The following is an 18,832-nucleotide window of genomic DNA, read 5'->3' as shown; positions in this document are numbered from 1 at the left end:
CACCATGCAAGGCCATCAAAGGTAAACAGCCGATAATTGATAAGCCCAGAGTTCCTCGGGTTGGCGTGTGTGTTATTGAAGGGGGAGCGAGGGAGAAAGGGAGGGGTATAAAAAGAGGGGAGAGCCCGAAAACCCCAAGAAGAAGCAAGTAAAAGGAAAACGAGACAAGCAAATCACAATTGTGACCCTGCGACAAGGACGAAGAGGAGAAAGAAAGAAAAGAGCAGAGACAAGATGCCCGGATGCGCCCGTTGAGATAGCGTCATGTGATGGGGAGCCCTTCAGACCCCCGGATTTTGATTGATCGACGTGAGAGTTTGGCAAGTCTGAGAGTCTGGCAAAGAAAGTGCATTGATCGCTGGATCTATTTGCAAATATAAACCTCGATACGGAGTAGTGAGGTGGGTATAACTAATGCCTGTCTGAAGTATCTCCTACAGTGTATCCCTTGGCAATACCCTTGCGCCCTTCTTTCACCAAAGTGCTATCCTCATCGTCTTCATCATCATATCGAATGTCGAAATCGCTGCCCAGTCCCTTCCAGGTCCGCTGCGACCGTAAAAATTCTGCGCCCGGTGAAACGGCGCCGCCGATCATAGCCAGATCGCCTTTAGTGCGACGAGCCAGCGCCCTAGCAGCGGATGGGCCGGTGGTGGATGATCCATCGATCTGAGAAGCGCGGGACGCGGGTTGCCGCATGGGACGGGAATTTGAGACGTATCGACCAGTCCGCAGGTCAAACTCGGGCGGTGCCGATTCGGGTTCTGACATGTCATCTTCATCGGATGCGGCTGCATTGGTCTGCTCAACATTTTCGTCTCCGGGAGTCTGGGCCGGTTGGTCGAGAACGGCCTGGAAATCACTTTGCCATGCGCCTGTCCACACGCGGTCTGAGTCGTCCTTCAAGGCAAGTTCTAGTTCGAAAGGGGTAATAACTGGCTTCCAGAAGTCCTTGCTGTCCACCAAAGAACTTTCCCAGCATCCAATGACCACCCAGCCACCGATCTCGCTGAAATTGGCTACCTTGGCAGCATTGAGTTTGCCAACGACGAACATGTAGCTTTTCTTGCCGGCCTCGGCAATGCGTTCCTTCACATGCTCAACAATGTGCAAGTAGTTCTTCACACTGAGTGTGTTGATGAGAATGCCCCAGATGGGCACCGTTGTCAGCGAGGCAAGAGTACCGTAACGACGTCGCAACACAGCTGCAGTAGATGCAGGCAAGGGCTTGACATTCTCATTAGAGAGGTCATCTGTAGGATAGATGTGGATCGCAGCTACGCGAGACGCCAGAGTCATCATGAGAGCTGTTGGTGGATCGGAGATGTGGAAGAGTTGCCAGTCACCAAGTGTCTCTGGTAACTCTTGGACTGAGCTTGGGACAGTACGATTGGGAATAGATGAAGAGGGATCGTGGACAATATCCGTCGCAAAAAGATTTGTGTATCCCTCTTCGACCAGGCGAGCGTATACTGCGGGGACGTGGTCTGCAAAGGTCACGTCGGCCGCGATGACCACTTTGGTGGTCAATTCAGGGTGTGTCTCCTTGAATGCGCGGACAACCGGCTCCAAAGGCAGATACTTGTGTGTAAACACGTAGATCACAGGCAGCCGAGCCGTTGGCGACAAACATGACCTCCCGTAGTGCACGACCGCGTCGGCGTCCACATGCTCCGCTGCGACTTCATCGACACAGCAGGTGCCGTAAGATGTATCGGCCAAAATGGTCAACCGCGGGGACCAAGGCTCACTCTTCTCCTCTACCTGGAGCTCCGAGACTGAGTGAGCCAAATCATCGGCGTTGCTGCCGTTGGCTTGAGTCGAGGTACCGTTGGCAGTTCCAACGTCATGCTCCAGTCCCCGGCTGAGCAATTGGAATACTCGCGGGGCATCCGGAAGCATATCATCAGGAAATTGGAGAGCAATACGCTTGTATCGAGCCTGTCGAATTTCCTTCAATGTGCGCTCAATATCGTAGGTAATGGAGAGTTCATCGTCGGACACTGGGGCGGCTGGGTCGCGCGACGCCACCGGTGCAGTTTCTTCGAGAATCCGATCATCGGCTGTCGACAGCACAGGGGCTGACTTCATTTCGGATCCCATCTTGAGCGGGTGAAGTGAGGCGTGGTGTTAGAGGAAAGCGCAGGAAGGTCACAAAAAAAAAATTGGAGAAAACTTTACCCCCACCACACCCCGCCATCGATAACGGAAAATACAAGGCAGCCCATTGGATAGTGTGAACAACTTACGATGGATTTTTTTTTCTTTGGTATGTGTAGCATGGACAGTGTAACTTATTTGTAGATAATCATTGTTTATTCTTTATCATCGCCAAATCGACAAAGCATCTACAGATCAGCTCGCGCCGGCTCTCCCGCCCAAACTCTGCGAAGCAATTCGCGAATCGGGGCGTGCTCGATGGGACGGGGGTTCCAGTAAGCATTAGAAAGCGCAATATCCGCCGCCTTGTCAATGTCTTCCTCCTTCATTCCAAAGTCCTTTACGCCGCGCTTGACCTTCAATTTGGACAACAGGACGTTCAAGCCGTGGATTGCATCGCCATCGCTGTCCGGCAAAGCGTCAGCCAACTGCTTCATGGCCTCGGGGATGTTGGGCGCATTGTAAGAGATAGCATGCGGGAGGACAGCGGTATGCGTCTCAGCATGCGGGAGGTTAAAGCTACCACCCAGCGTGTGGCACAGCTTGTGGTGGATGGACATGCCCACGCTACCGAGACATGTTCCGCAGAGCCAAGCTCCGTAGAGAGCCTTGGAACGTGCAGATTGGGAAGATGGGTTCTCGACAATCTCGGGAAGTGAAGATGCAAGCGCCCGAGTGCCCTCAAGGGCCATCATGTTGATGATTGGGTTGGTGTTGCGCGCGTAGAGAGCTTCGACTATAAGGATCGAGGGAGATTAGCTTTGATCTGTGACTGGAGCAATTCGGGCACATATACCGGCATGCGCAATGGCATTGACACCGCTAGTGGCACTCATCGCGGCGGGCAGAGTCATCGTAAGATCGACATCGTAGATGACAGTTCCGGGCAAGATCTTGGGGTCAGAACGCGTCTTCTTGAGACCGTCTGCGGTTTCACCAAGGATGGGAGTCATTTCACTACCAGCGTAGGTAGTGGGAATGCAGACATGTGGCAGCCCAGTACGAATACTGATCGCTTTACCGAGGCCGATGGTACTTCCACCACCAATGGAAATGACCGAGTCGGCTCCCTGGGCCTTTGCATACTCGAGGGCCTTGTCAGTCACATTGGTGGGAGTGTGCATTGTAGCTTCGCTGAAAATACCAGCGATTTGACCTTTCAATACATCCTTGACTCTTTCAGCTTGGCTGACTTGCTGGGGCGTGGAAAGCACCAACGGTGCCTTCACTTGTAGCCGAGTGATCTCCTCGGGGAGCTTTTGCAGTGTGCCACTGCCAAAGATGACGCGACCAGAGTTGGGGTTGTACTCAAATGAATCCATTTTGTGTTGCGCGTTTAAGGGCGTGAGAGCTGCAGTCTTATAGTCCCCCGCTAGCCCCACTGCATGCGATCAGCGCCATACTTTTCCGTGGGGCCGTAGTTATCGGCAGTTGTACACTCATTCTTTCTCCGAGGCGTCCCTTTCAATCACCTTGCCCTTGGCTCCGTGGTCTCTTTTTAAATGCTATACTGAATTTACTCAATGTCCCGTTCTTACCCCCTGCTCTATAATGTGTTCGCTCTGGCATTGTCACTCTGTTTGTTCTATGGACCAAGTCCCCGGGTGGAGACGGATATTAGTTCAGCATGAATAAGCCTAGCATCGGGCCCCGAGCCCGGGGGGGACACCTGGGCTCATTCATTTCCCCAGTACGAACTACATCCGCGGATATATGTTATCCGAACCTTGTTGGCAAGACATTCTTCTCCAATTGCTTTGAACCTTAACTTACAACGCTATGTACATATTTTCTTGCGCTTTTGGATGATTCTGCCGTGGGTATCAGGTAAAAGATTAAGACCTCAGTCCAGGTCGTGGAAGGCCATCACATGCTGCCCACCACTCTGGTCCTTGCTCTTGCCCTTCTTGCGCTTCTTGCGTTCCTTGGGGTCTTCACGTTCCTCGGGTACATCGCTGTCATCCGAGTCTTGGTCATCGTCACTATCATCCATCATGTCCACGTCGTCATTTCCACCTTCGACATTGTCTTCGGCCTCGTGCCACACCTTTACAGTCTGGCCTCCACCAGAGACCATACGGCCTTCGACATCAAAGCCCAGGCCCACAACCCCGTCGATTTCATCGTGAACGACCTCGGAGACAACCTTGTTAGGTCCCATGCGCACAAACTTAACCTTTCCGTTTCCAAGACCCGCAGCAACCACCTTGCCCAAGTAGTCAGGGGCAACTGCCATTGTTTCAACGGAATCTCCGCCATCGGCACTGCGGTCGACGTAGATACGCTCATCTTGGTCGTCCCATTGACCCTTCTCCCAAAGAGTCAAGATACCGCTAGCGCCACCGACAATGACCTTCTCGCCCTTGCTGGTTCCACTCGTTGCCAAGCCACCCATGTAAACCGAGCTGACCAGTTCTTCTTCTTGGTTTTCACTGCGCACAAGAACACCTCGGCGCAGATCTGTCACAGCCAGAGTTGTACCGCCCGTGGTGACCCACTGCTTACTAAACCCAGATGTGCTGGTCTCGGAGGCTGGCAAGGGAGTGAGAGAGGAGATGTAGTCATCGTGGGGGTGGTGCGATTGCTCAGGTCGGGCAGAAACCTTGGAGTACGGGATGCGGAGGTCGTAGAGATGAAGAGCGCTGGAGTCGGTACCGAGAAGAAGAGTTTGTGGAGAGAGAGCATGAATCATGGTAGGAGCATCAATGGATCTGTCAACGAGCAAGGACCATGTCAGCCACGTGCAAAGCACATCAATGCAGCAGTCCGCGTTAGGAAAGACCTCTCTTACCCGCTCTTGTTGAAGGGAATCGCAATTTTGTTTTGCACTTGACCAGTCTCAGAGCTGGCAGCTTTGATGAGCCCATCGGTACCAGACGAGTAAAGGACTTGGCCGTCAGTGCCGAATCCCAAGGTGCGACAGCTACCTTTGTGTCGCCGGGTTCTCCACATGGTGTCAATGTGGCCCTTTCCATTGCGGGCAGATGATTGAGAAGCGTCATCGTCGTCTTCCTCGGAGTCCAAGGAAGGCAGTCGGAAAGTCTGTACATGGCCCGAGGCCAGACCGACAGAGACCACGGGCTCCTCAGGGTGGATAGCCTGAGCGAACAGGTCCGACGAAAGCGGGAGGGTGCAAACCGTGTCAAACATGGTGAATTAGAACAGAGATAACTCTGTCAGAAAGCAATGGCTCCAATGACTTTAGACGCAATCTGAAACAGAAAGCAAAAAAGTTGAAGCTTGGAGCTGGCCGCATTTTTCTGCCACCGCCTATTCTTTCTACTGGGAGTCTATCAGACAATGACATCAATCAGTTTTTGGCGATCAGACACGCTAATCCATTTTCTAACATTAATTCGGAGACGAATAAAGCCAAGATCCAAAAAGTCACCAATTGTTTGACACAACACAAATCTCACTACTAGCACTATCTTCAAGGTTATACACAAAGACGCAAACCCCAAATTCCAGCAGAGTTCCGCCGGCTAGCATTCCGATCATCGGACAAATGCTTAAGACGAGTAGGTGGAGCCAATGGGTCCGACCTTGATGTTGGAATAGGTCACCTTGGCGGAACCAGAGGCAGACTCAATGGTCTCAGGGTCACCAGAGTCAGTGGCGCAAGTACCACGAGCAACACCAGGGTCACCAGCAGTCGCGTTGGTGGGGTACTTCTCGCCGTCCAACCAGAGCATGTTGGCATAGTGGTCATCCCACAAGCTCATGACCAGAACCATACCCTGGTCCAAGCCCTCGCCCATACCAGCCAAACCACCGCGCTGAGTAAAGACATCCTCGTCGCCGAAAGCAGTCTTCTGAGCCTTGCAGAAGTCCGTGGTGATCGAGTTTCCGGAGACGCCGCTAACATCGGAGGCGGAGTTGGCAATGACCTTGCCATCTTGCACGTAGATACGCTTGATCTCGCTGAGGGTACCGGAGTCGGTTCCATCGCTGGTGATGAACTGGGTCACCACGGTCATCTTGGACTTGGTGTCGACGATCTTGCCGGGTCCGAAGAAGCTCTCGTTGCCCATGCGGTAGGAGTTGAAGTCGCATCCATCGGGGTCGCAGGTGCCTGCGTAACGGCTGGAGGAGTAGGTTCCGCCGCACGCATCGCCTTCGCACATAGTCTGGCTGGCAGTGTCGCAAGGGTGGGGAGTGAAAGCGGTGGAAATGCTGTTGGCTTCCCAGATGTCCATCTCAGCGCAGCAAGATCCGTGACCGCCAACACCAGCGTTCTTGTCATTCTCGGAGGGCACCCAGTCGTCGACGTTGCCCTATTTCGGTGCGTCAGTCATTTTGTTCACACATTACTCCCATCGTCAAAATCCCTCGGAGACTCACCTGTCCGTTGATGAACTTCAGGTCGCGAGGGCACTGAGAGTCACAGTAGCCAGTACCGTATTTAGCACCAGCCTTGTTGCCATCGTACTTGGCCAGACCACCGTCGGAGTCCATGGAAACGAAGTACAAGGCTCCGTTCAGGCCGCAAGGCAGCCCGGAGGTATCCACGTCGAAGGTGAACTCCTTGTTGAGCAGCTTGAACATCTGATAAGTGCTTTCGTCCTCCATCAGAAACAGACGGGAGCCAACGTTGGCACCGGTGACGAAGCTCAAGGTCAGAGCGTTGCCATCGGTGGTGGCACCGTAGGTGCCTTCATAGTCGGCACCATCCAAAGCACAGTTGGTGGCACAGGTCTTGTCATCGGGGCAGAGGGTTTCATCCCACTATTTCAACCAAGTCAGTCAATGCGATCAGACCATCCAGGTTCAATTTTCCCTACCGTGTTGCCAGTATAGCAGTTGGTGGATCCGTCAACAGAGTGAAGCCAACGCCAGTTGGAATCAATGACAACGGAGCCCTTCTGGTCAGTGCAGCTTCCAGCAGCGGTACACTTCTGCCAGGTCAAGGAGGGATGGGTTTCAGCCGTCAAAGTGCCAGCCTGCTGGGCACGGGCTGCCGCCGCCAGGACGGAGAAAACGAGGGCCTTTTGATACATTGCCTGTGAAACAGAAAGAGTGAATTGCAATGTGCTGTCTTGTTATCTGGCCTGCAGTTGATGATTCCGAAAAAACTTAGGTTGGGAACAGATCTTTATATGTCGTCCGCCAAGAACTGATTCTGGTTCTTGCTAGGAAACGGCTTAACTGGGGTCTCTCCGGCACATCGAGCTCAGTGTGGCGGACCTTACGACCGTCCCCAATTCGGAACGGATGCAAAGATCTAGCTCATCAATCTAGTGCTAGATTCCATACCGGGCGACCTCCGATGTCATATGTTTATTGGTTTGGGGGTGGACCCGGCGCCTGAATGAGTAGGGGAATGATCTTCACAGGATGCGCAGGTACTCTTACTCTGTCCCTGAAATAGTGTGGAGAACCAGAAAGAAAGGGTTTCAACACCCGCTAACACGGAGGATTCCCCGATTAGATCTGTCTTCTGAGGTCCTCGACATTCCGGGTAATTTAGTTATGCATTGCATAACAATATCCTTGGAAGTGTACTTTTGTGTATAGAGTCTTCTGAATCTCAAATGACATAGGACATTTGATATGGTCTGTTGTTGAGGATTGTAGACGAGATTGAATAACGTCTGAAGAAGGGCCTTGAGACATCTTGCGTGGGGATGAAGCCACAAAGACCGCCGCTAGATCAAGTCGCCGCCATGGCGCTCCTCCACTTGACACCGAACCGCCAAATGGCTTTTGGCGCATTTCAGGTTTTGTGGGAGGCGTCAAGCCCAAACCCGGAGGATTGCTTTGCATCTCGTTTGGGTAAAGTGTTTCAGCCCGAAACCGAGCCCCTCCCGGCAATATTGACCCCAACGAATCGCGGAAACAGGAGCCAAAATATCCTGCAATGGGAGAAATCTCTTACCGCGGAGATTTATGCAGGTCCCTTTATTAATCTAAAATCAACAGCAGTCCAGGGGGTTTTGTCAAGGGTGTGACAAACATACCCGGGGTAGTTAAACGTCGATGTTCGATTCCACTTCAACTTCGACATCCACCACGGTTTGTCTATAAGGATGTCATATCAAAGCGAACACCGCAAAGATAGGGGTACCAAATTTCTAATTTTCGGAATGAATATAAGCTCAAATCCCCGGGTAAAAAGTTTGGGTTGACATAAGCTTGTCTCGTTCCAGAACATTTCCGAGTTCGGCAAGAGACTGACCTCGAATTCAAGTAACAGAAGACTCCCCACTTGTTATGTGGAGATATAAAATGACCTTTGATTGGCCCAACTGGTCATTATGAAGCACTGTGGGTAGAAAGGAAGTAAGTAAGATGAAGGACTGTGGGACCTACTGCCAGTCTGGACTAGTACCGTCGATCTCGCCGATGGTATACCAGCGACAGCCGTTTATCGGCTCGAAAGATAGAGATACGTAAGTGGACTTAACATCCATCATTTGTGATGTAGCCAGCGAAGACCTCTGCAATATTTTCTGATTCCTTCATGTGAGCCATCAAGACCATCTCTGTCCGTTGTTTCGCTAGGCTCAGATTCACTCCGGAAAAACCTGAAAGCTGCGCGGAGCACATATCTCGCATAATATTTCACCTTCAATTAGACATCAGAGAAGTCATCCACACAGGTGTCATGGCCAGCACCGCCGGTTATCCACTGTATTCCTAGACTCAAACTACCTTAGGCTACAAAGATCTGGCTGCAAGAGTTCAGATCTTTGCCATGAATGTCACTACAATGGAATCCTTCTTTTTCCGTCAACCATTTTGAAATTGGAGGCCACCAGGTTGTTGTCCTTGGCGAGCTTGGTCAGGTGCTCAGTCAGGAAGGGCGGGTTGAACAACTTGTAGGAAACGTCAAAGTTATAAAGAGTAGCAGAGATTCCGAGAACGATAAGTATCTACAAAGATGGATGCCAAAAAGGGTATATGACCTCAACAAAAGTGGAACAACCAGTGCACACAGTGCTCGTTTGTATGTAATATGCAGCAAGGGGCAACAAGTGTATACAAACATAGAACAAGAGCAGAAAGTTTCTGCAGCAAACTTCAAGGGTTAAGAAGCACTCCATCGTCCAACGAAAGTCAAAGCGAGCCGCTATGTAAAGGCAAAACGGGGTTGGGCGGTTGGTAGCATTCATCTCTCATGACAATTGCAAACACCCCATTTCTCGCACTAAGAGCAATATGATTTACGCCCATTACACTAGATAGGAGCTAGCTGCAAAAGATGGCCAGATTTGTAGGCTTAGGCATACTTGGTAAGCAGTAAGATAGCACCACATTAATTTTGTCACCCTATAATTTCCAAGGTTAGAAATCTTGATTTTCATTTAGCAGACCTTGATCTCACAAATATAGGTTTAACACTAGGTGTAACTACACACTGTGAACGAGAAGTTCAGCCGTGGACTAAAGGCTATTATGTACTTTAGGTACTCGGTACGTACAAACGGATCAGTACAAAACATATTTTTAGCAATTAGAACAAGCTCAAAAGCCCATGGGATCTCGTCGTAATCCCTCTGGCAAATTGTTTAGACCAAATAGATGCTGTGAAGATCCATCGGTACGCCTTGGGGATAGTCATTGTAGTACTTGTTAAAACCAGCAAGTTATTTGTTTCAACCTTCCAGAGATGGCTTATTTTTCAACCAAGATATTCTCTTTGCTATTCAATGCTTTGAGTGGACTTCGACTTTCATATAATCATTTCAGCAAGTATAAGCCACAGTGAGCGAGTATATCGTTGATGATGTACTCCGTACTGCCCAGGTGATTTGGAGCTCACCGGTGACCCACTTATGAACCTTATCTTATCTGGAATCGTTATCGGGCACATGGCGTCAGCGCATGCCTCGGTTCACCTGACTCTCTTTCAACTCCCCTCGTTTACTCTCGTCGGTCTTGTCATCCAGTCGTTCCCTGTGGCATATTCTAGAGACAGCCCACTCATTATCATAATTCGGTCTCAAAGTACGCTTCGTGTCCTCATTCAGCGCGCCCATTTCTCCCAGGGGTAAACCCGAGGCCGAAACCGCAACCATGGCCCTCTACAACCAAACCGTGGATTTCCTCTCGGATTCTTTATCCAAACCAAACCAACTACCTCTACTAGCAGTAGCAGGAGCTTCATTTACACTCGGTCTATTTAGTAGATCGCTTCTGCCCCAGTGGGAGTCAGAACAGACTGTGCTCGTATCGCCCCGATCGACAGTCTTGCCCGGGATCTCGGAATCGGAGAACCGACAACTTCCTCTCCCCACTGATGTCCTACCCGGTGCCCGAGATGTCGCTAGCCCGTATGGATCTACACGGGTGTACGAATGGGGCCCCGAGAACGGACCAAAGGTCTTGCTGGTGCACGGCATCACCACACCGTGTCTTTCGCTTGGTGGGCTGGCCCATGCACTTGTAGACCGCGGCTGCCGAGTGATGCTTTTCGACTTGTAAGTCATCAACTCCAAAAACCCGAGATTCACTGCTAATGCAAGCCAACAGATTCGGAAGAGGATACTCGGACTGTCCCGCTGATCTCCCACAAGACAACCGACTATTCTCAACACAGATCTTGCTTGCCCTGGCCTCGTCACCCATCGCTTGGACTGGAGCGGAGTCGGGTAAATTCTGTCTTGTTGGATACTCTCTGGGAGGTGGGATTGCAGCCGGCTTTGCCTCCTACCTCCCTGAGCTATTGTCGGCACTGGTGCTGCTGGCCCCCGCGGGATTGATCCGCGACTCACAGATCAGTTTCCAGAGTCGTCTTCTTTACTCCAAGGGTCTCATGCCCGAGAATGTTCTGGGATACCTGGTTGGTCGTCGACTGCGAGCAGGCCCTTTGACTACTCCCAAGCCCAAGAACCATAAGCTCAACGCCGCAGACGCTCTCACCGAGGAGCTTCCTTCCCAGGATGCCGCTGAGGTCCAGATATTATCTCGAGAATACCCTCACATCAACGTTCCCTCAGCTGTCGCATGGCAGGTCAATGCTCATACCGGATTCGTGCATGCGTTCATGTCAAGCATGCGCTATGGTCCGATTCTGAAACAGCGCCAGTGGAATACATGGACACGTCTTGGCGAGTATTTGACTGCCCGTAGTATCGCTTCGGGCAACAAAAATACGAAATCATCCGAAAACAAGGTGCACATCTTGTGTGGCAACAAAGATGCAATCATCGTCAAGGATGAGCTTGTTCCTGATGCTACAGCTGCTCTGGGAGATAACGCCGTCTTCAAGTTCTACGAGGCAGGACATGAGTTCCCCAGTACAAAGTATGAAGAGGTGGCCTCTTACATTTTCGAGTTGCTCTAGAGGATGCATCATAAACTGGTATTTGTTCCCAATGCTGGTTCTATATGCACATTTGCCTTTGTTCCTTGTTATACACCCTGATAGATACTATACATAGAAGTCCTCACTCCTTTTGCTTGGAGGTTTTCTGAGGTTTCCGCTTTCTTTTCCTTTCCTGTTCCAAGGTTCTTATCTCCCAGTCTTCATAATATCATCCATTGCGCTGAGCTGATTTGAAAGCCCTGTGATGTGTGCTGATCTCTCTGACATTCTCGCGCCAGCGAAATATGGACCTTCTGAGGCCGGTGCTCGTGTGAATCGATCAACGCTATTGCGGTTGTTTGCTGGTACTTGGCTGATATTGCCTTGACTCATAGCAGCGCTACTGGCACCGTTGGCAACACTGTTTATCGTTGATTAGTCCATTTGCCCAAGACATGCCTTGATTGTATGTTGATGTACTCACGGTGTGGGTTTGGCATTTGAGATAGGCATGATTGGGAGTTGGAAGTAGATTTGGGTATCTTGAAGATTACTTGAAGAAATCATAGAAAGAGCTCTGTTTGGAGATACTCTTGGTCGATTGGAGGATGGTCGGGGTATCTCAAGGCTATCGTGCTATTTGAAGACGGCCTTCAGAGTTGTGTGTTGAGGATGTGTGAGTTGAATTTCGTATGATTCTGTGATGGTATGATGGCTCGATTGATTGATGGTGTTCAAGCTTGATGTTCTGAATGATTGATGGCTTGATAATGACTAGGGTACAAAGGAGCGCAAGCTCCTATATATACATCGTCGGTCTGAGGCTATGCACCGAAATGGTATGCCTTCCCTAACACGCGAGCTTGAGCTTGAGCTTGGCCCACATGGACACTTACGAGCTGAACGAAGGGAATGAAGGAAAGATCTCCGGTTCGCATCTCCGAGCTCCACTTGCCATGGGCCTGTGACGGCATGACTAGCTCAACGCTCAAGAGTTAGTCCACATGAACCATAAGAATTCCTGAAGCGGGAAAGCCCGAGCCTCCATGGTAGGAGGCACATACCCGTTCGGCTCATATATGCGAAACAGGCGACAAGCCCGCTGCTATTGGTCGATTTGCATGAAGCTGGGGCTTAGAGACAGGTACGAGGGTGCGTGGACGACCCACTGGTGCGATCGTCAGTAGCAAAAAAAGCGTAATTATCCAAAACATTCCTCGTCGGCACATGGCCAACCACATGTTTCAGGCTGGGAGTAACCACATTAGGCATATGTGCCGTGGAATGAAGCGAGGGGGTGATACAAAAAAGCAATTCGAGTTTGGTAAGCAGGTCTCTCTCGGTTATCAAACAAGGGACGAGAGCAATCATCTCCCTTTGAGCTAACGTCACTTGTAGCTAGGAGTCTAGAGCTGAAAATAGTCAGGTCATCGGTGAACACCGTAAGCTGTTCATGCTTCTACATATCCATGCTTGGCGGCAAGTGCGCTTTGCAGTGCCCGGCATGTTCGCGTGGGCCTACGAAACAACTCGAGGTGAAACAATGGGGGTCAACGTGGCCGGTCACATGGAGCCTGATGCATTGACCTCAGGTCCTGAAAGCTAAGAGGTCGAGCTAAAAAAAAAAAGCGAAAATCCATGCAAAGCTTACGATGATACGTTCATTCCCCGGAAGCCATCTCTGCAGCAAGTCTCCTTCATTTCCTTTTTATGAACCAAACCCTGCAGATCTCCAACGGCTCAGAAGGTCTAGATCGCTGTGATAGTAAAACGTCCATACCAGCCACGTCCTGTCTGCCCTAAAGCCCTATCAGTCATCTGCACAGCCATAACGTTCTTGAGAATGCTCAGGCCCCGAAGATCTCCGAAACGCGAGTACCTTGTTTCAAAGGGTTTTGGATAGCTATCTCATTGAATTCTTAAGAAAGGGGGAATGGCACGTGGGCCGCCTTGTTGAAGATGACTATGCCGATTTCACTACGGAGTAGATGATACAGAGTACAAGTATCAAAGTACGATGTATAGTAGGAAAACGGCAATGGGTTTCAGTGTTCGTACCGGTTCGTCGGCACCGTGATCTCTAAGGCGAAATAGGGCAACGAACTTGTGTTTGCACTAAGTGCCAGAACAAGCATCCGAATTAAACGGGGACGGCCAAAACGGAGTTCCGTGGCGGACCGCAAAAGACGGTGGGCCCTGCCGTGTGCACCAAAATATGTACATATACGCGATGCCCTTTGGGAAGGAGGGCAATCTTTTCTCATTTTTTTCCCTTTTTTTAATTCTCTCCTGCATTACCCAAGCCACAGTCGCCATATGGAAGCCGGCGTTTCAGATAATAAAGTTGAATTTTCAATTTTCTTCCACGCGTGTCCCAGATCATTCCTGTTAAGCGAGCAATGCTCGAAGAGAAATATGCAAGGTGCGCCCGGAATTCTGGTAACCTTATTTCCATACTAAATGTACGCTAGCTGTGCCGTAGATCACTAGTGCATAGCCTACCCTTAAAATCACCAGTAACGAACCCCTAAAGGCGATCACCGTTCGTCTCAGGTTGGGAACTCTGCGAAACCGTCCTGCCCTAAAGTGCCCTAACCCCCGCAATCAGCTCAGCCCTGAAATATTTAGACCCCAACGATCATACAAAGTACATTTGATATGTTCTTTTTTTAGTAACTCAAAGCCTAACCCCTGGAACTTACAGCAAATGGGTCACTTAATTTCCCTTAAAAGTACATATCACAAATAAGAAAAAAATTGAATAGTCAAATCTGCCAAGGGGGTCAATTGACCCCCAGGATGTCTCCCCAAAAAGGAAAGATCGACCGTCTAGATCATCCCTTGAACGTTTGACGCACCTTCCTAATCACCACAGAACGCGTCGGTCTGAAACGCAACCCATTCTGGCTCCAGACTCTTGGTACTTCGTCCGTACAGCTCGAGTCTAATCCGACGAAATCGCATCACGTTGCCCCATCAACCTGTACTCCGACACAGCCGGGCCACGAGACAAGCTCGCGACTTTGACGTATTCCTCTATTCGAACGGCTCCACCCATCTCCCACGGCCCTGCAACCGACTTATTGTGTCGAGTGTGGAGACCCTATGTGTCTCATCGAAACAATAGCTCTGATCCCACCCGGTTGTAGCAAGCTCTCCGAACTAGTGTTGATCAAGGGTCTACTCCGTACTCCGTATAACCTTCGGTATCGGATGAGTGCTCACAACGTCCGCCTAGGTCTTGGCTTGCGAACTGCTCCGGCCCTTGAGTTGACGTGACCAAAATTTGTAGAAATGAGGATCGCAATATCCTTTGCCTTGGCTAATACGGAGTACGTATACCTGTTTGCGAGGTGAGGAATACAAACCCGTGATTTTGGGTCGGCATTTCAAGGGATAGCAGCACTGCCGCATCCCTTAGCCGTGCTATGCTCGCTATTCAAAGGACTGCGGTAGTGATGTTCCGCACTGCAGCCCATTCCTCTCTACCAACCTCGTGGTTTCAAAGTTATTTGAGCTCCTGTCCCTGGAGAGGGCACTAGAATGACTTGAGCAGAATTCCCGTGTTTTAAATTGTAGCATGGGAACAACAATGCGTAGCCCAATAAGATCTGAATTGTCTATACGGAGTATATATCCTTGATGCCCGTGTGTAGATGGGGGTCACCCGACTATATCCATGGATTCAATCATTGTTTGGCCTTCTCTCGCTGGCCGGGTTAGATGTAATCGTATAATCAAAATATATGAGTATAGGATACTACTATTATTCAAAGTTGATTACAGACGTCAATAGACTACAAAGAGAGTCCCTGTCAGATATATAAGCAGTTCAACAGTGCGTATTTGAGTAAATAAACACTGTTACAAACTTGATATTACCCAGGTTCAACCTGTCCCAACGCTCTCGCGTCCTCCCGAGGTCGTTTCTGGCTGTCCACGGGTCTCTTCAACCCTACAAGTAATCTCCCCGCCAATCTGAAATTCCGAATGGACCAGTCTCGTTCAAGGTAGCTCCAGGGCTTGGCCAGGATTTGCCTGTGCATCAATGGCATAATCAAGGTGGCTGCCCGCTTCCAAGGTTCATGGTTGCGTGCTACTCTTTTCAGCCCTCAGGATCAAGATATGTTTCTTTGATCTTGCGGGATTTAAAATAATGGCATGGAGTCCCACCGAGCATCCAGCTATGGATTGAAGCTCTTCGTTCAGAGCCCTGGAAAAGTGTCGGCGTCAACCTTGAAAGAATTTTCGGCTTTCTCGCTCCCGATGTCTTGTGTGGCACTGGGGTCAAACCTTGGGAAGCAGCCCTAGCTTGAATCTACGAGGCTTCTTCATGGGGGCGAACTGAAACATACCTAGGTAAGATGATGTTTTCCCAACCATCCGGGGAAAAAGCTGGCTGGAGTCATTAGTAGTACTTTGAAGGGCCTTGCATGATATTTGAATATAGATCCAATGCGGCGTAGAAATTCCTGAGTGCGTCCATGAACTCATATGCGTTTGTGGTTGCCACCCAAGCCAGTGGCAAGGCAATTGAAAACCTCGGGATATTCCAAGATGAGTTTAAATTTAGGAACAAGTCCGACAGTGACGAAGCAGGGAGTTATCGACTGTCCTGCTGCGAAAAGCCGATACGGTATCACATATAACGCGAATATCCACTGGCAAACGGCTAGGCAGTCCCGAGTTCAGGATAAAATGAACGAAGCACTTGAACCTCTCTAATAAGTTTGACGATGGAAAGATAGGTATTACGACTCAATTGCCACCAAAAGTTGATATATGCAGAGAAGACTTGATTGCAAATAATCTAAACACGAGGAAGAAACAGATCTCCACGGCCAATATATCGTATCACAGAAAGGAAAATGTATGATCGAAGTATGTGGTAGAACCAAGATTTCAAGACGAAAAGGAAAGGAAATGTTTGAGAGACCATCCGAGCGCCAAAGCGCCAAGCAAATTAGAACAAACCCGCTTTGAAATCCGTGATAACGCCGGTACAATAAAGAGAAAAGTTTGATAGGTTTCATGACCGTCGTCGGTGGTGGTCATAGCTGGTGGGGAAGAGTGGTAGAGAAGGGTCTACTACATCATTGTAGGGTCTTCTGGCGGCCATGGACACATCCTCATCACTAGGCGGGGCGGTAGCAACACGCGCGGGGTGGTGGGGATGCGCCTCGGTATCGTCTTCGCCCCTAGCGATCTTCTCAAGAGATGACAGCTCAGTTGTTGTGTTGTTGCGAGACCAGCGGAAAGAGTCGCGGTCGTCAGCGAGGGCACGATACTTGGTGTCGGGCTTCTTGAAGAAGATGGCGTACACCAGACCAACCAAGAGGTAGATCAAGAGAATGAGAGTGAAGATCGCGTTGAAAATGAAGAAGAGAACACCGAGGATTCCGGTCATAAGGTCCGGTTGGTCGAAAACGTCGGAGAAGACCAGGAGGAAGATTGTGTTGAGGGAGTTGAGAACACCAGTGGCGATCGCGACGACATTGGCGCCCTTGCTCATGAATGGCTTGATGATACCGACTGCCAGCATCATGCAAAGTTCCAAGATGAGAAGGACGATAGTCTGGGCGACCGGGTTCGACTGCGCAAAGGCGATGACCATTCCCTTGACAATGATGTAAACCAGAGAGGGGACGAGGAAGTAATACACCGGAGCGCGGTAGTAAATATAGAGACAACCCCATTGGTTCAAAGTCGCGGGGTCGGAATACAGGGTGTATGCAGCGGTGTTGTGTTGCTGCTTGGATCGCAGTCCGCGCTGGAACACCTTGAACGCAGCGAATGCGAGCACGCCCGTCGTCACCAGCCACATGGTGATGGCCAGGACGATCTCAGCAGCCGAGTCGCGACGGGTCAGTTCCCAGAGACACAGAACACACATTTGGGGGTAACCGATGCATGCAAGTCGGAAGAAGGTGTTGCGAAGGATGGATTTCCAGTCTGAAGTCACACCGATGGCGCGATCGAGCTTCGGAATCGATGTCTGCTTCTTGGCTAGAACGGCGCGGACGAGCAGAACCAAACCAACACACACTACCACAAGCGCAGTCACGAAGTAGTAGAAAAGGTAACCGGTCATGAAGATGTTGGTCAATTCAATATTGTCCCGAATTCCAACCCGTTCGATACCTCGGAGGATAATTTGGCTTCCGGTTGTTGAGGCCCGGGCAGCGATCGACCCACGCTTCTGCAAAACCAAGGAAACATTTTCCGAGTTGGTCAAGACATTCGAGGGGGTTCCTCCGGTAGCGCGTTGGAACCAAGTCGAAATGGTCTGGAGAGCCTCCGCCCGCACAATTCCCAAGCTCCACTGCATGTTCTGAGTCCAGGACTGCACAAAGGGCGGCATGTTGACGGCGGTCATACCGGCCATAGCCTGGGTCTGGATGAACCCGAGGAATGCCAGCGATCGGAAAGCCAAGTGGGTCGCGGTGTTGGAGTGACCGAGAAGCGAGATAACCGTGGAAGCGATAAGACCGATTCCGGTGATGATGGCGAGCGCCCAGCACACACCGGCTTGGTAGACGGAGATTCCATTACGAACGCGAGTTTCCAAACAAGTGATCTCTTTCCCCGTGGACGAACCGCTCTTGTACTTCAATTTGATCCGAATCACCGCATCGAGATCGGGGACGGTGTAAGCGATGTCTATGACGCAATGGTTAGTAAGACACGGGCCGAAAAGATCCACGGTTCCAATATTGAATTGGAAACAATTGGAAACGTGAGAAAAATCGAAAGGGAAAGGAACTGACTAGGAATCTGCGAGAGAACACTTTGGCCCAAAGTCTGCGTGATCGTGGGGAGCTGAAGTTCAATGGCCTTCATCGGACAGAAGACGGAGAGATCGAGATCGCACGGATCGAGAGTTTTGGTCATGGCCTTGTAGCCATATACTAGCAATTCCACATCGATGAGAACCTCTCCTGCTACAGAGGAGTATCCATCGAAATTCAAGCTGATGGAGGAATTGTCGGGGGTGAAGACGGCGTTGAAGTTGTTAATCTGGACTTCGGAGCTGTCGGAACATTTTGTCAGCCCCTCCGCAGAGATGAGTCTCTCAGCCTGTACGAGATTCAGACTCTGGAGGAGGATCAGTATGAAGGCCCCGAAACGGGGAGCATTCAATTGCATGGTCAAACGAGTGTGTAGGAGGAAGAAGTGTGAAAGAGTATTCTTTTTGGCTGGGCTTGCCCTGATATCATGCAACTCCACAGTACGACGTAAGCGCTCAGTGGAGCCAAGCGATCCGCGAGGGTCAGCGCCCAGGGCCCTTTGAAACAAAAAACGCCAGGCAACATGGTTTGATCCTCTTTCTTTACCGATTGTCCTATTGGACCCAGTGCTTCCCTTGTGATCAACCTGGCTGACGAGGCTGGGGGCTCTTTGCTCGGCTCACATTATATCATA

General features: G+C 50.3%; 7 protein-coding genes across 7 annotated transcripts; 1 reads left to right on the top strand and 6 right to left on the bottom strand.

The window, feature by feature from the left end:
* Positions 1-411: 411 nt before the first annotated feature.
* Positions 412-2,103, bottom strand: N7506_010509 (2-(3-amino-3-carboxypropyl)histidine synthase subunit 1/2; the record flags this gene model as incomplete). Its single annotated transcript, XM_056959802.1, has 1 exon — positions 412-2,103. The coding sequence occupies one exon, from the start codon at positions 2,101-2,103 to the stop codon at positions 412-414; it is 1,692 nt and encodes a 563-aa protein (XP_056809192.1).
* Positions 2,104-2,348: 245 nt separating this feature from the next.
* N7506_010508 (maleylacetate reductase) lies at positions 2,349-3,482 on the bottom strand (the record flags this gene model as incomplete). Its single annotated transcript, XM_056959801.1, has 2 exons — positions 2,349-2,896; positions 2,957-3,482. The coding sequence occupies 2 exons, from the start codon at positions 3,480-3,482 to the stop codon at positions 2,349-2,351; spliced, it is 1,074 nt and encodes a 357-aa protein (XP_056809191.1).
* Positions 3,483-4,003: 521 nt separating this feature from the next.
* On the bottom strand, positions 4,004-5,310 carry N7506_010507 (WD40 repeat domain-containing protein; the record flags this gene model as incomplete). Its single annotated transcript, XM_056959800.1, has 2 exons — positions 4,004-4,871; positions 4,952-5,310. The coding sequence occupies 2 exons, from the start codon at positions 5,308-5,310 to the stop codon at positions 4,004-4,006; spliced, it is 1,227 nt and encodes a 408-aa protein (XP_056809190.1).
* Positions 5,311-5,672: 362 nt separating this feature from the next.
* On the bottom strand, positions 5,673-7,160 carry N7506_010506 (glycoside hydrolase family 7 protein; the record flags this gene model as incomplete). Its single annotated transcript, XM_056959799.1, has 3 exons — positions 5,673-6,437; positions 6,505-6,888; positions 6,945-7,160. 3 exons carry the CDS (start codon positions 7,158-7,160, stop codon positions 5,673-5,675), a joined length of 1,365 nt encoding a protein of 454 aa, XP_056809189.1.
* Positions 7,161-10,179: 3,019 nt separating this feature from the next.
* On the top strand, positions 10,180-11,449 carry N7506_010505 (alpha/beta hydrolase; the record flags this gene model as incomplete). Its single annotated transcript, XM_056959798.1, has 2 exons — positions 10,180-10,583; positions 10,636-11,449. The coding sequence occupies 2 exons, from the start codon at positions 10,180-10,182 to the stop codon at positions 11,447-11,449; spliced, it is 1,218 nt and encodes a 405-aa protein (XP_056809188.1).
* Positions 11,450-11,617: 168 nt separating this feature from the next.
* N7506_010504 (uncharacterized protein) lies at positions 11,618-11,923 on the bottom strand (the record flags this gene model as incomplete). The annotated part of the gene is made up of 2 exons (XM_056959797.1): positions 11,618-11,831; positions 11,895-11,923. The coding sequence occupies 2 exons, from the start codon at positions 11,921-11,923 to the stop codon at positions 11,618-11,620; spliced, it is 243 nt and encodes an 80-aa protein (XP_056809187.1).
* Positions 11,924-16,439: 4,516 nt separating this feature from the next.
* N7506_010503 (transient receptor potential ion channel family protein) lies at positions 16,440-18,556 on the bottom strand (the record flags this gene model as incomplete). The annotated part of the gene is made up of 2 exons (XM_056959796.1): positions 16,440-18,070; positions 18,178-18,556. The coding sequence occupies 2 exons, from the start codon at positions 18,554-18,556 to the stop codon at positions 16,440-16,442; spliced, it is 2,010 nt and encodes a 669-aa protein (XP_056809186.1).
* Positions 18,557-18,832: the final 276 nt, after the last annotated feature.

The sequence above is a fragment of the Penicillium brevicompactum genome (assembly GCF_028827555.1).
Source record: "Penicillium brevicompactum strain IBT 35665 chromosome Unknown utg000006l_segment0_segment0, whole genome shotgun sequence".
Lineage (NCBI taxonomy): Eukaryota > Fungi > Ascomycota > Eurotiomycetes > Eurotiales > Aspergillaceae > Penicillium > Penicillium brevicompactum.
This window is presented reverse-complemented; position numbering and strand designations above follow the sequence as displayed.